At 48.8% G+C, this 15,361-nt stretch overlaps 1 protein-coding gene across 4 annotated transcripts in view; it reads left to right on the forward strand.

Annotated features, from left to right (window-relative positions):
* TRIM67 (tripartite motif containing 67) overlaps window positions 1-8,683 on the forward strand; it is a 73,242-nt gene extending 64,559 nt beyond the window's left edge. For all 4 annotated transcript variants that reach the window (XM_064276651.1, XM_064276652.1, XM_064276654.1 and 1 more), the window contains 4 exons: window positions 613-751; window positions 2,531-2,834; window positions 6,508-6,670; window positions 7,829-8,683. In XM_064276651.1, the coding sequence (XP_064132721.1) occupies window positions 613-751; window positions 2,531-2,834; window positions 6,508-6,670; window positions 7,829-7,894 (672 nt within the window). In that variant the 3' untranslated portion in view covers window positions 7,895-8,683. The remainder of the gene's footprint in view (window positions 1-612; window positions 752-2,530; window positions 2,835-6,507; window positions 6,671-7,828) is intronic.
* Window positions 8,684-15,361: the final 6,678 nt, after the last annotated feature.

Here is a 15,361-nt window from a genome sequence, read left to right on the forward strand (position 1 = left end):
AGGGGTGAGGGTGGAGTATACCTCTCACTCCAGGTGTGGTTCCAACCCAGATCATCCTTGAACCAGTCTGTCTTTGGTCATGACCTTTCTTTCTTCTCTTATGTGTAATGACCCTTCTTTTAAAAATGTTGGTGATTTTGTTTATTGAGTTGCACAACTCTGATTTTCTAGTTTAAATTCCCATTGAAATCCAAAAACTTTCTATCGCCCTACCAGAGGAGGAAGAGATTCCTCACAGCCATACCCATGGAGGAATTGATACTTCCCCAGGGCTCCAGAGCCCCAGGTCTCATCTAGCACGGGTTGACCTTGTCAGAAGCAGAAAGTGTCTCAGGCTGAGTCCTTGCTGGGTGCAGGAGTATGATGCCTGCCTCCCTAGGACCCTATCACACCTCGCAGCCTCACAGAGAAACCAGCCTAGTTGATCCATAAGGAGTCTGTGCCCTACTCTGGCAATGGCCTGTGACCTAGCCATGACTGATTGAAATCTTCCTTATTCAATAGCACCTGTTGAGTTGGTAACACTGTTAATGTCAAATTGTTGCTGAGAAGTCATTCCTTAAGAGAAAATTTCCAAATAACGATAAGTCTAATGGCCTTTCCTTTCTTCAGGAAGTGTATGTTGGCAAGGAGACCCTGTGTACCATCGATGGCCTTCATTTCAACAGCACCTACAATGCCAGGGTCAAGGCCTTCAACTCTTCGGGTGTCGGGCCTTACAGTAAAACTGTTGTTCTGCAGACATCTGATGGTGAGTCCTATGTGCAACCTTGATCAGAGAAGCATATTCAGGGACTGTGGTCAGGCTCCTAAAGGAGGCAAATAAGTCCCCAGACCCAACTCACAGTTCACCCCATGGACTGTGAGGAACTGTCAGCAATTAAGATGGGAGAGGGTGGAGTGAAGGGGTGGGCTGCCAGATAAGGCACAAGTCTCACCAGCCTTGTCTCTGCTCAGCACGTTCCATACTCAGGGATGGATTATTACCAATAGGCAAGGTAAGCACAGTGCTTACCTTGTTTACCAGATCATCTGTAGTGAACAATTCACATTTTTTCACCACATCAAAGATTCTGCTTGTAGGTATGACTGACTGGCATCTCTCTCTCCCAACCTCATAACACCTTCCTACAGAATTAAAGCCTGTTTTCAAATTTACAATCCCTGACAGGGACAGATGACTCAGTAAGCAAGGTAAACACAGGCTTATTTGCTAACCTGTAGTGAACAATTTCCCATGGGTTTCACCACATCTTGAGAAACTGAAGTGAGAAACCTGCTTCAGGATTACACACAAGCTGAGAAATGAATGAACATCCCTTCACCCCATTTTGTTGGACTTGTGAAATGAGACTAAAAGTCAAGTAGCTCAGGGAGGCTAAACTTTCCCCACTTCTGAGGGCTAAAGGGGTGACAGAACAGCCCCAGAGGGGACCCAGTGGCATTGGTGCCTTGCAGTGACCCACATCAGCTTAGAGTTGAACCTTTCTCTCAGTGGTAACACACTCCTCAGACACTCGATGGAAAAGCTCAGATCTGATGGTTTTTGTAATTAGCTGTGTCCTTTCGGTATCTGGCAACAAGAGCACATTAACATTCAGACAGATTTTGAGTGTCTGAGTCCTTTGTCAGGAGCAATAATATAAATAAAGAACCATACTCCAAAAAATAGTCTGCCCTATCAAATGGGACGAGACCCAGCCAGGTTGCAGAGGGCCCGTTCTCCACTGGCTCCAAGGATGGTGTTCATCCTATATTTATTGTCATTATTTATTTTGAGCATACCTGAGACAAGCACGACACACCTGACTGCCTCCCGGGGCAGGAGAAACAGGAGTAGAAGCAGCAGCTCCATCAGGGCAGCCTGGCACCTCTTTCCTGAAACCCACTGTGTAAACCATAGAGCCCATTAGTGTTCTGCCCATGAGTCCTGCTGCTTGAAAATGGACAGTTCTTGCCTGGCACTGTGGGCTCCCTGCCCACACCTGGAGGGCTCTAACGAGCAGAAGGTGCATAAACCATGGGCTGGGGAACAGGAGGATGAGGTTTGTGGCTCATCACTTCATTCTTCTGTGCCTCCAGTCTCCTACCCACAAAGTGGTCCACCATATCTACTTCTTCCTTAGCTCCTACCAGTGCATAGAGCATTTGGAAGGGTGCTAGAAACCAAGGCACCACAAAATGCATTTATATTTGGGGCTTTGGAGCCAGCGTGTCTGTGTTCCTTGGCAACGTTGGGTTTATGGAATTGGAACTTGAATGAACACAGAGCAGGGAAAGGAGTATGTGTGCGTGCAAGTGTGTGTGTGGTATTTGTGTGCATCTGTGTATGTGCACACCTGTGTGTGCACATATGTGTGTGTGTTGTGGTGTGTATATGTGTGAGTGCATGTGTGGTGAGCATACATGGAAAAACATTCAATGCTGAGTGCCGACTTCTGACAGGGAAGGACCCCGCATCTCTGAGCCCACGTTAGAAGACTGTTGGTGGAATTCCTGACCCTCCTCCACTTGTCTCCTTCCTCTCCAGTGGCTTGGTTCACATTTGACCCCAACTCTGGCCACCGAGACATCATTTTGTCCAATGACAACCAGACGGCCACCTGCAGCAGCTATGATGACCGGGTGGTGCTGGGCACGGCCGCGTTCTCCAAGGGTGTGCACTATTGGGAGCTGCATGTGGACCGGTACGACAACCACCCGGACCCCGCCTTTGGGGTCGCCAGGGCCAACGTGGTCAAAGACATGATGCTGGGCAAGGATGACAAGGCCTGGGCCATGTATGTGGACAACAACCGCAGCTGGTTCATGCACTGCAACTCCCACACCAACAGGTGCGCCGCCCTGCCTGCCTCCCCTCCCCTCCTTGGGCGGAGAGGAGTTTGGGACTGAGGGTTCCCAATGGGCCAGTGTCCCTTCTGTGCTTTCCCATGCCAGACGTCAGAGGCGTGGAGGGTTCAGCCACTTGGCCTCCCACTTCCAGGTCGCTTTGACTTCAACCAGATAGAAGTGACCATTGCCTCCAGCCCAAATGAGAGTATATTACAGAGTAGAATAGCATTGGCTCAAATCATTCTCCCTGTCTACTCACTTCCCAAAATTGTCCAGTGAGGTGCATGATGGGGATTCTGCTCTGAGACTTTACTAGGCCTTTTTCAAGTAAATCTTGGGTTTTCTTTTTGGTTCTGCTACCCTGTTCTTTACACACAATCGATCAAAACTCAGTGCAGAGTTAACTGGGCTGGTGCTATCGCAGCTGTGACTGGGTCTCTGTCAGAGGTTTATCTGGAGGGCCCCTCCTGTTCCCACTGGTCTGTTCTCGGGAGCGTGGCGCCTAGGCAGTGCCCTCCAACAGGGCTGTGCAGAGGGAGGGAGGATCGTCACCATCACCGTTCACAGCTCTGTCAAGGGCCCACAGCTGCTGCTTTGCCCTGAGGGTGGGCTTTGGGAATGGTGTGTCCAGGTGGGCATGGGAGATGTGGGTCCTGAGAGAGACAGTCCGTCTCAGTGACGGGGCCTCAAAGGGGCAAGATGGGTTAAGTTCATGCTTGGTGCTGGTGGTGGTGGGGCGGGGGGGCTCTGGGACTACACTGGAGAGATAAGCCTGGGCCTCTCTGGGGACTTCTGGGCTCACTGGTCTCTCCTTAGACACACCGAGGGCAGTAAGACCCACCTCAGTGCTTCTCCTCCTTTCTCCCCCAAAGGGATTCTCTGCTTCTGCTTGGCCTGTGGGGGTGGGGGGGGAAGTGGGTGGGGAGTGATGGAAAATCCCTGAGGAAACAGAGTTGCTGCAACCTGGAGCTGCGTCCTTCCTGGGCTGCTAAGAGGCTATCCTCCAGCTAGGAGGAGAGCGGTGCATTCAGGAGATTGACCTCACTGGGTCCAAGCTTTCGGGGTCAGCCTCTAGCTTCTGCTTGGCAGCTTCTGCACAACCACTGGGGGTGTCATTCTCAGCTGGCAGGCCAGGCCAGCTTCTTAGGCCCTGAGGTTGAGGGATGGGTTTCAAGAAGGCCAGGCCCCTCCCACGGTGCCTTTTCACTGAGCAGTGCCCCTCTATCCAGTGGCCTGACAGGGTGCTCAGCCCAGTCCCTCTTCACCCTCTGACCAGGCTCTGCAGACTGAACCTGCTGGCCACCCCCCAACAGCCCAAGAAGGGACTCGTCCCTGCCTGGCCAAGTCCAGCCAAGCCCATCACTGCTTGCTTAAGCTAAACCAGCCACCCGGGAGAAACTGTTTGGTGATGGAAATAATCACAGTGAACATTTATTTTTTGTGCCCAACATAGTAGGAAGCGCTTAACATATATTATCTCATTCAATCCTCACAGAAGTGCTATTATTATCACCATTTTAAAGGCTACAAAACTGGGGATTAGAAAGATTAAGGAAATGTTCCAAGGTGCACAGCCAACTGGTGGTACCATGAGGACTGAACTCAGAATCTCTGACCATGCACTCAGTGAAAGATTCTGAAACCTCATGGGCACTGGCTACAACATACCTCTTTAAGTGAGCCAGCAAGCATTTCTTGGCCTCTCACTGCCCTTTCCAGCCCCTTGGTGCTTTAGGCCAGTAACGCACTGCCACTGAGTCAACTCCGACTCGTCGCGACCCCGTATGTATCAAAGTAGGAGAGTTTTTGATGGCTGATTTTTCAGAAGTAGATCTCCAGGCCTTTCTTCTGAGGTGCCTGTAAATGAACTTGAACCACCAACCTTTTGGTTAGCAGCCAAGTGCACTAACCATTTGCACTACCCTGGGACACTGGTGCTTCAGTTGGGACCATAAAGAGCAGGGCAAGCAGGAGGAAATTGAGGGGATGAGAAAATGGACAGGAGGAACCTCCACCTCTATTTGCATCACCTCAGTGCAGACCGGATGCAGGTGAGGGAGCCTGAGGGGGGGATGGCAGTCGAAGCAGTGAGGGGCAGAGGTCTGGCAAGTGTGCCCCATTGCAGACCTGGGGGGGGCACCACATTCCTGCCCCTCAGACTGCCGCTTACTGCCACCCAGTGTCAGTGCCAGAATAGCACCAATGGGTCATTTCTAGTTCGCTTTCCCACCTGCAGAATCCTGCCCTGGGCCCCTAACACCCTTAAGAAAACTTGCCCTCTCAAGAAACCCCCACCAAGCAGAACTCCCTCCAGGCAACCCTCATGAGAACTTGGAATCTCACTAACTCCTTTCGATACTTTTTCTGTGTTGAAACCCGGAGCTCCCCTTCTCTCCCCACCCCCCCACTTCCCCCCCAACCATCAGCCTCCAGCTGATCAACCCATTCCTAATCAGGAAAGGACAAAAGCTGCTTTTTCCTGAGAGAGGCTCAGCAGAGCCAAGGCTAAGACCCCAGCTAAGGCGAGGAAGAGTCTAATGAACTTGGCCAGGTCAGCCAAAGGCTCTCCTGGTAGAGCGTTCCTCATTAAAGACTCATTCCTGCCCACTGGACATGAATTCCCACTGAGTTTAGAACCCACCGGTTACGGTATTACCTGACACTTAACAAGAGCTTCACAGTTTTCATTCTCAAGGTTGTGCTTCTTGCCATTGGTGGGAAGGTGACTTAGAGGACCAGATTCCAGATTCGGTACCCCCTCCTCCAGCAGCGTGCTGCTTCTCAAGGGTCCTAGGATGTTCCTAGAGCCCTGGTGGCACAGTGGTTAAGCGCTCAGCGGTTCAAAACCAGCAGCCAATTTGCGGGAGAAAGCCGTGGCAGTCTGCTTCTATAAAGATTTACAGCCTTGGAAACACTATGGGACAGCTCTATTCTGCCCTATAGGGTCACTATGAGTCAGAATGGACTTGACAGCAATGCTTTTGGTATGGGTTTAGGATGTTTCTAAGGAGTCCTTGTGGCACAATGGTTAAACACTCAGCTGCTCTCTGAGAGGTTGGCAGTTTGAACCCACCCAGCGGCTCTTTGGGAAAAAGATGTGGTGATCTGCTCCCATAAAGGTTACTGCCCTATGGGGCAGTTCTATTCTGTCACATGGGGTTGCTATGAGTCAAAATCAACTTGATGGCGCCTAACAACAGCAACCACAACAGGATGTTTCTGGGAAGATGAGCTGAAGGGATGGGGTCTTTCAAATTTACATCTCCATGGAATTCAATATCTCCCCAAGCCCTATGGGCCACACATGGCTAAAACTGAAAAGTGGTCAGTCATTTCTCTGGCAGGTAAAGAGGTCTTCCCTACCCACACTCCATGTTTCTATCCCATGTTTCCAAATTGGACCACTCATCAAAACCATAATTCCCTGGGTGTCCAGGTACCAACTAGCTGTCAGGAGTGTGAATGCTAGGTAAGGTCTCCACCTATTGTCCTTCAAATAGTTAGTGTACTCCAAGAAAAGGCTCATAAACACACAAGACTAGCTCTTTGCCCTCACCATGGGGGCTGTTTTTCAGGTGAGTGTGTCCCCAGCATCCTTCAGATGATGCTCCTGGATTATCACCTACATCCTGCGCTTAGAGTGATGATGGTTATTCTTTGGGCTTCTCTTTGCAGGACGGAAGGCGGAGTATGCAAAGGGGCCACGGTTGGCGTGCTGCTGGACCTGAACAAGCATACTCTGACCTTCTTCATCAATGGGCAGCAGCAGGGCCCCACAGCCTTCAGTCACGTGGATGGGGTCTTCATGCCAGCCCTCAGCCTCAACCGCAATGTGCAGGTACTACAACCACTCCAGCCAGGGATGGTGTTGTTCCCTGCCACCTGCTTGCCTGTATGCTCCTCATTGCCCCTGCACACTTTCCAAAGTACCCACCCAGCAGACATCTCCACTGCCATACATTCTTTTACTTGCTCACTTGGAACAAGCAGGGATTCTGAGGCTGGCCACTTGTGGGAAGACATGGAAAGGAGGGGAGAAAGGATGGAGGAAGGAAACAAATAGTGACTCAGTCTAAGGGGACTCTCTTTCCTGGGAGAACTGCAAGGGAGAGGTGGCAGCAGTAGGAGAGGGAAGTCAGAGCTTGCCTGCCCGGCAGTGGTCCTGATGGTCAGGCTTGTGCTTGGGCCTTCCTGTGGAGGACGCTGAGCCCTCGTATGGCTTTCTGCTGAGAGGAGAAATAAGAAAGGAAAGTTGGGGAACAGCATTTCTAAGCAGATGGGTGTCTTCTTTTGTCCCCTCTCACCCCTTCCTGCCCTGTCTTTTCTGTGTTGCCCACATGAAGCAGTCAGAGGGCTTGTCCTTTTAAATCTCAGGGCTGGGACCCAGTCCTAGGTAGGTGAATTCTTGATGGCTCAAGAGAGGCCTGAAACAGACAGAGACAAAATTAGAGCCCAGTGAGGAAGGGGGAAAAACACGCAGTGGGGGGGTGTTCCTTTCTGGCAAGTCATCCTCCCCCTAGGCAGGGCACTAACCAGGTATATTGGGGGTCTCGATCAGTACACTTACTTCATTTATTTATACCTTCACTCATTTGCAAAAGGGATTTGAGGCCATTATTCCACAAGGTTCATAAAATAGACATAGGCAAGGAAAGAGGGTCATGGGAAGAAAGTACAAATAAATACGCTAACTCTGAAAACTAGTGCAAGTGCTACAAATGAGCATCACATCTGTCTGAACTTCTGGAAGCTGGGGCCAAGTGAAAAACCAGTCCGTTGTGATGCTTATGATCAGGAAAGAGGGTCAAACCCATCCCTCAGGGGAAACACATGGACTTTGTATCAGTGACATTGAGTGACACAATAAACACATACATGCCCATCTAGACAGGCCTCTGGCTGCTCCATGTAATGGCCCTCAGCCAGCAGAGGACGTTGCCTGTGGCTGTACTGGTGAGTCCTCCTCCACGCACTGCTGTTTTATCTTCTTTTCCAGGTCACCCTGCACACAGGACTGGAAGTGCCCACAAACCTTGGGCGGTCCAAGCTGTCAAGCAACTAACTCCCAGCCCCAGCTCTCCACCTGTGACTGTGTCACTCCTGGGAAAAGAGTGCCGCCATTCCTAACGACATTCAAATGACCCACAGGGCAGGATGACTAGCCACTGGCTAGCTTACAAACACATTTTCTTTGGGGGACAGAGAGTAGGCCTGCAGGCTATGTTTATTCATTCCACTGTCAGTTGTTTCATCCTCACACCACCTAGATGTTATTTGCGAAGGAGGACCTTTCTCAAGGGAGTGAGAAGGAAACCATTCTGAGTCTTAAGCTTTTGTCTCCTGTTATCTGTTATTAGCTTGTCTTTTTGGGGGGGATGATGGAAGGCAGTCTTTATGAGACTGGCATTATGAGAGCAGGGTGCAGGAGGTACCATTTCATTCCTTTCCCCAGTGTTAACCCTTTGCTGGAAAACCACTCCTTGAGAGTCCCAAGGCTGCAAGTTTTCATCTTTGCTAAGAAAAGTTTCCCTTTAGCTTTTTCATCCTGAAGTCTTCAGTATGAGCTGTCACTGCAGACCTAATCCAGGACTGATAGAAAGGGACATTAATTCTTGATTTTTGCCTCTCGTTGAACTGTTGGGAACCCTTTAAAGTGGCTTCCTTAGATCCTTTGTTAATCAACTAATGTCTTTCTTTCTTTCTCTCACTCATTCACACTCACACACATACACAAACACATGACCAAACCCAGAACCAATCCAGTACAGTCGAGTCGATTCCGACTCATAGCGACCCTATAGGACAGGGTAGAGCTGCTCCATAGAGTTTCCAAGGAGCACCTGGCGGATTTGAACTGCCGACCCTTTTGTTAGCAGCCATAGCACTTAACCACTATGCCACCAGGGTTTCCAAAACACATGACAGTCTGCTAAAATTCATTCACTCAGTTCTTAGTTCTTAAACACAAATGAAACACTGGGATTTTAATGACTATATGATGAGTCTTCACTTAGTGGTGGCTCTTTTCTGGAACTGGCTCCCCAAGAAATTAACTGAAAATGTATTTGAGTTGGGAACCCTGCTGGCGGAGTGGTTAAGTGCTACGGCTGCTAACCAAGAGGTCAGCAGTTCGAATCCACCAGGCACTCCTTGGCAACTCTTTCTGGCAGTTCTACTCTGTCCTATAGGGTCGCTATGAGTCGGAATCGGCTCAACGGCAGTGGGCTTGGTTTTGGTTTGTTGGCGTTTGAGTTGCTTTTTTGAGCAGTGCTACTCTCAGACTCATAAACATATAAGACAGAGACCCTGGGAAAGCCTCTTATAGTCGCTCCACCCTTTGCTTTGAGATCAGCCCTAATATCATCATGAAGGTGCCCTGGTGGATCAGTGGTTAAGAGCTTGGCTGCTAATCTAAAGGTCAACAGTTCAAATCCACCAGCCACTCCTTGGAAACCCTATGGGGAGTTCTGCTGTGTCCTGTTGTGTTGCTGTGAGTCAGAATCAACTCTATGGCAATGGCTTTGGTTTGGTTTGGATCATCATGAAAGAAAGAAGCGGCCCCGAAGCAGGGGTAGTTCTGCAGGGATAGGGGTGGGCAGAACCTCTGAAGAAGGCAGGCAAAAAGATAGGCAGTATCATGGACTAATGAACTTGTATGGTGATGGGTTGGAAGTCCCTGGAAAAGTGCCCAAAGAGCCTGGATTAGAGAGTAACATGTGGCCAGGGGGAGGGTCTGGGCCGAATCCTCCCCTCCTGTGGTGGGAGGACTAACCTTCTCCCTTGAGATCAGTACTGAGTCATTTCCACCTCTCGGAAACAAATCTCACCCCAGGATCTGCCATGTCCCTACTCCCAGAGTATTTTCCTTCTCCTCCCTCCTCTCTTCTCTCCTACCTACTTCATCACCTCCATCTCCATTTGGTAGTAAAACTTTACTCTCTCTCTCCTTTTTAAAGAATATATTTTATCAAGCATTTTGAGATTGAGGAGTAACTTGTCTATTTACTAGGTTAATTTTTTTTTATATAAATTTGATCTGTAAACCGAAACCAACTGTGTCTGCTAGGTTCTATATTCTTATTTAGATACTGTACTTGCTTTCTGAGTAACCACCGGCCAATGCTGTGCAGATGTTTACCCCTTTATGCAGCGGACCCAACAATCCTACCTCAAAGCTCATGCTCTTGGATTGCAAAGCTGCCTTGTCCAGCTTTCTCCATAGACGTAACAAGCAAGACTAGCTGCCCAGTAGCTTCAAGAGCTGCTTGGAACCGTGCTTAAGGCATTGCCAGCAAGGTCCTGGAACCCTCTGCTCAATGGAAGTTAAGGCCTCAACTCTTCATTCTCGTCCCACCAAGAACTTTCTGGGACACACAGGAAGTGCTTCTTTCTGTGCCGGAGTGCCTCCTGAGCCTGTGAAGCAATGCACAAATCTGGCTGCTGGTATCCTGCTCTGTGTGACTGCCTCTCTCTGCTCCCATTTCCCTTTGGCTTTGCTCCTTAGCCAGAGCTCTGGGTGGACTCAGTTTGGAGTGTGGAGAAGATTCCTAAACACTGGAGGCAGCCCAGGGAAGCCCACTCTTCCTGGGGATGAGGAAGCCATGGCCAGCAGGTCCAGAAGCCATCAGTTTGGGGGAAATGTTTCATTCTCTTTTGGAAAAGAAGAGGCCAGCTCCTGGAGAGTGAGAGCAGGGCTGGGAGGCTGGGCCGCAGGGCTGGCAGCAGGGGCGGCTCTCTATAGTAGAGCCCAGAGTGAAAAGGTGGTGCAGCTCCAGAATCATCAAGGCAAGGATCACAGGCCACCCTGGCTCTGAAGGGATCACCTATGAGCAAGGTGGCTTGGGACCAGCCTGGACTTCTTAACCCCCTTCCAAGAACCACCATCTGGGTTGGGAGATGTGGAATAGGGAGAAAGGAAAGCCTCACAATTTCAGGTGACCTCTTTACGAAGAGGATGTCCTGCAGCTCAGAGAGAAGCTGCCAGGACTACCTCCCTCCCTTGCAGAAATTCCTGGAGGCCCTGTGAATGTTGGGAGCAGGGTGCAATTTTGCTTTCTCTTACCCCTACAAGAGCCCAGAAGCAATACTACTTGTACCAGGAACAGTCTCAGGCCATCCTCCAGCCACCTCTCCTGTCCTCAGCACAACACACCTTTCAGGGACAAGATCAGACCTAAAAGGGAAGGGCAGGTCTCTACCACCCACTCTGGTTTTGAAGGATCAGAGAAACAGAAGAAGCCCATTGACTTCCCATGACTTCATGTAGCCCTCCCGGGAAGCTCCTGGGATCCAGGTCATGGGATTCTCACCTGCCATTGAATTCTCTGCTACTTTACAACGTGGTGGCATTGTTGTACATGGAAATAATATCAAGATGCTTTTGTTGAGCAGGCTGAGGATAACTTTGGGCAAATCTATCAAGCAGTTTTGGTGAGAAAGGAAGTCAAAGTGGTTTAAAATGTCAAGTTCCATTGCATTGTAAATAATGCCTTTGTACAGTAGTTCTGCAGTCTGTTCTTTGTTAGTGAGCAAGTTTGGTCAAAGTGTATGCCTTTCCTTCAAAAGCGAGTCTCTTTTTAAAATACACAATAGCACCCCATTGCAAACATCCCAGCTCCTAATGCAAAGCAAGGAAGGCATTACACACAGCCCTGCTTTCTCTCCTTCTTTGTCCTGTTTGGGAAAATGATTCTTATTACTATTAAAGAGGACATCAGTAGTAACTGACCCACAAGGCAACTGACCTGAAACCATAAAACTGTATATAGTCCTAGGCGGAATCTCTCAGCCCTACGTGTACTTTGTAGTTGCAAAAGCACCCATGGGCTCACCAAGGTCAGGAAGGGTCATGCTTTCCAGGGTGAGCCTGGGCAAAACTGAGGAGTTCATGGAAAGAGGTGGAAGCAGGCCCTTCCCACTGCTCTGGTTCTTGGTGACCCTATTACATCCCTATCCTGTGGCACCCTGCCCTCCGCCCTAGCAGAGCACACCCAGGAGAGGAACAGAAGGCAGGATCTGTGTGCGTACTAATCATCCACAGATATGTGCATTGATACTGTAATTCTAACTGGAAGTGAAAGGTTTTATCCTGTGAAGGCACTTTTCAGTGGCAGGTGGCATCCCCATAGATAAGGCTGCTGCTGGTCACAGGGCCATCTGCTGGCTGTGAAATAGTAAGGATGGTTGAGTCCTTCTGGGGACTCAATATGTAAATGCTGAAATACTATGACAGGGCTATGGGGTTATGCCAGGGTTTCACAAGCCACTACGTGCCAATAGCAACTTCCAAGCTGTGGCAATCAAAAGTGTCTGCAGACATTGCCTAATGACCCCCAGGGTGGGGGGCGGGGAGCAGAACCTCCCCAGGTTGCAAACCACTGGATTATTCTGATGGATATCACAGCTTAATACATGTGAAGTATGAGCTGAAGTCGCAACGCTCCAAGACCAGTGTTTCCCAGAGTTCTTCTGAACCTGAGTACTCTGCCAGCTGCAGAGTGAGCTGTAAACAGAAGTCACCCTGTCAGGTCTCACATTTAACTCACTGAAGATGCCCCCACCCTAACCCCCGTTCTTAGAAAGAAAATCTTACGGGGCTACTTTTTATTGGAAGCCACAGGAATTTCTTAATGTGGCCTTCACCTGGCTTAAAAAGCAGAACAACTCATCAGATATAGTTAGAAGATATTCAAGGTATCTGCTGAGCCAGGGAATTCTCAGGCCTTTCCCTTACAAGTGAACCAAGCCAGTAGCTATTTTCATTGATCACATTCCTTGGAGATAAAAGGATCATAGTGATTTTGACTGTATGTAAACGGACAGGATGTATCGATCAGACACCCAGTTCAGGCTTCAGAAACTTGTCTCTTTGAAGCAGGCCTTGATATTGGCTCGCAACGTGAGTGGGGGCAAATCCCTTAATCTTTCTGTGCCTCAGTATCCCCGTCTGCAAATGGGGCTAGTCATACCAACCTACCTCCTCTGGTGTATTGTGAGGATCATGGAATAACACTTTTTGAAGGAATCTTTAACACTTTTTAGTGCAGTCTTTCATCTATTAAGTTTATGCTAATGGTTCACATTCAATCAATCAAGGCTTCTTGAAGCTTGGAGCACAGCGTCTTCCATTTAAGCCTCCTTGTGACTGGGGACATCTATCTATTATACAGCTGCCTGACTTTGAGGAGGTAAAAACAGACACTTCAAATGGGCTTCTTATGATCATAGAAAGCAATGCCCCAAATGTCCCCATTTCCAGTGTGGCCTGTTGTAATGGTACTCTTTGTACAAAGCGCTGTGGACATGTCACAGATCAGCCTTCTCTTTGTTAGTCCTAAAGGCATCTGTATGCAGAAGTCCCCTTAAGCCCTGGAAGAGAGGCTAGTCCGGCTTTCTGCCTCCTAGTTTACACTAAGTTCTGGTGACCAACAAATTGCTCAGCCAATAGTTTGTCTTGTTTCCAAAGGCCTCCCACAGAGGGAGGAGCTTTAGAAACCCAGCGTCTGAGAGTAGGATGAGATGCAACTAAGCTGGAGTCTGGAAGGCTGGTTGGTTTCCATGTTGCTTTTGGATACTGATACATTCTGGGACTTCATTTGTACAGCCTATTAGAAGGGTTTCCTGGCTCTTTAGATGAATAAAGTTATTTGGGTCAGAAGAAGGAATTGGGAGCTGAAACACACAGAGAAGTCTCTTTTGGAGATGTCGCTGTTTTCTCAAAGGGTGCAGCTCATTGAGGGGGCGGAGTGCCTAACCTAGTCCTGGGGAAGGGCTCAGGGGACTCATGGGAAAGCAATGTGGGCACTGCTGACCAGGCCAGGCCTTCCAGTAAGGCCCTGAGTGTGAAAACAGATGTCAGGGTTGGAAAAGTGTGCACAGCTGTGCAAGCAGGAACATGGCAGGCACTTCCCTGGTGAGACCCTTGAGCGGGGAAGGCCTTTCCACCTCCTCCCACACCTAGTGACTGGACATCCCAACTCCCAGACTTTCTCAGCACCAAAAGGAACTGGGCAAACCAGAAAATGTTAAATGCATGATGTAGAATTGCCACTTTTGCCCTAAGCTGTTGTATTAAGCATGAAAGATATTTGTTTAAATGTTGGCAAAGGAATTTAACAAGTAACAAAAACCTTAGTGTCCCTGTTTTGACCCTTGGCAACACTTCCATCTCCTTGCCTTCCTTTACCCTTGTTTTCCCCCATCACAGCCATCTCCTGTCACTAGTTGTTAGTATCTAGTGGCAGTTCTTGGTCTTGTTGGTGTTCATGTTTCACTGGAAACTGGAAATGGGGGGGAAGGAAAGCAACTTTTTTCTAATTTTTGTATTGGTATCCACAAACGTTTGTATTTTTTGAATTGGAAACAGTGTTTTCTGGTCTTTGGGGGTTGGTTGAACTTTGTGTATTACCTTTTGAAAAACCTGAGTTTTACCACAGTCTTAAGCAGATTTGAAATAAATTCTTTTGACACCGCCAACAAGTGAAGGGCAAGGTCTGGTCTGTAATTACCGCTCAGCTTCGAGCTCTGACTTCCCCACACTGGCCCTTGACTGAGCAGAGTCGGGCCAAGGGTGCAGGACGGCGATGCCTCTCTGTTCTCTCACCCAGTATCAGGGACAACGTTGTACTTTTCTGGGTGCCCAGGATTTTTTTTGTGTGTGTGTGGCAAAAATATGTACATTTGCCAATTCAACATTTTTTATATGTACAATTCAATGACACTGATTACGTTCATCGTATTGTGCAACTATCACCGTTATTCGTTCCAAAATTATTCTACCACCATTAACAGAAACTCAGTGCTCCCTAAGCAAAAACTATCCTTTTCCTTCTCCCTCCCATCCCTGGTAACCTGCCAATAAACTTTGGTCTCTATACATTGGCCTATTTCATATAAGTGGGGTTACACAATATTTTTCCTTTTGTGACTGACATCTCACTCAGCATGTTTTCAAGGTTCAGCCACGTTGTAGCTTAACTTCTCTTTAGGGCTGAGTGTGAAATGTTCGTGTCAGTAGTAGTAGTTGTAGTGGCATCAGAGCCTATCTAACTTAGAGAGGATAATGAGAATTACCATCAGTACAAAACTGACTCCTCTGAGGTGGAGGTCAGACATACCTTCGCCCTCCCAACCTTTTTCACCAGTTCTGACACCAGCTGTCCCTCCCACGGCACTCTTTTCTGGGTTTGATAATACATTGCAGTTTTCACACAGAATTCACAGACCACTTACAGTTAAATGATTTATTAAGGAAGTAACAGGGTACAGCTTGGAATCAGGATCAGGAAGCATGTAGACAGTCTCCCTTTCTCAGTGCAGAAAGTTCCTCTTGGCGATAAAGGCCTCCACTAGACCCCTGAAGACCGGCTCCTCCTGACCTCGAGGACAGGCTTCTTTCGGCCCTGTCGTCTGTCATCACTGACTATGCCACAAGAGCCCCTTCCAAGTCTGTTGCCACCAGCTCTGCCACCGGGCCCCTTCCAGGCCTGTCTTCAGTGTTACAGCCTTCTACCCATGTTACAGCTCATTT

This window comes from Loxodonta africana, chromosome 25 (assembly GCF_030014295.1).
Source record: "Loxodonta africana isolate mLoxAfr1 chromosome 25, mLoxAfr1.hap2, whole genome shotgun sequence".
Taxonomy (NCBI): Eukaryota; Metazoa; Chordata; class Mammalia; order Proboscidea; family Elephantidae; genus Loxodonta; species Loxodonta africana.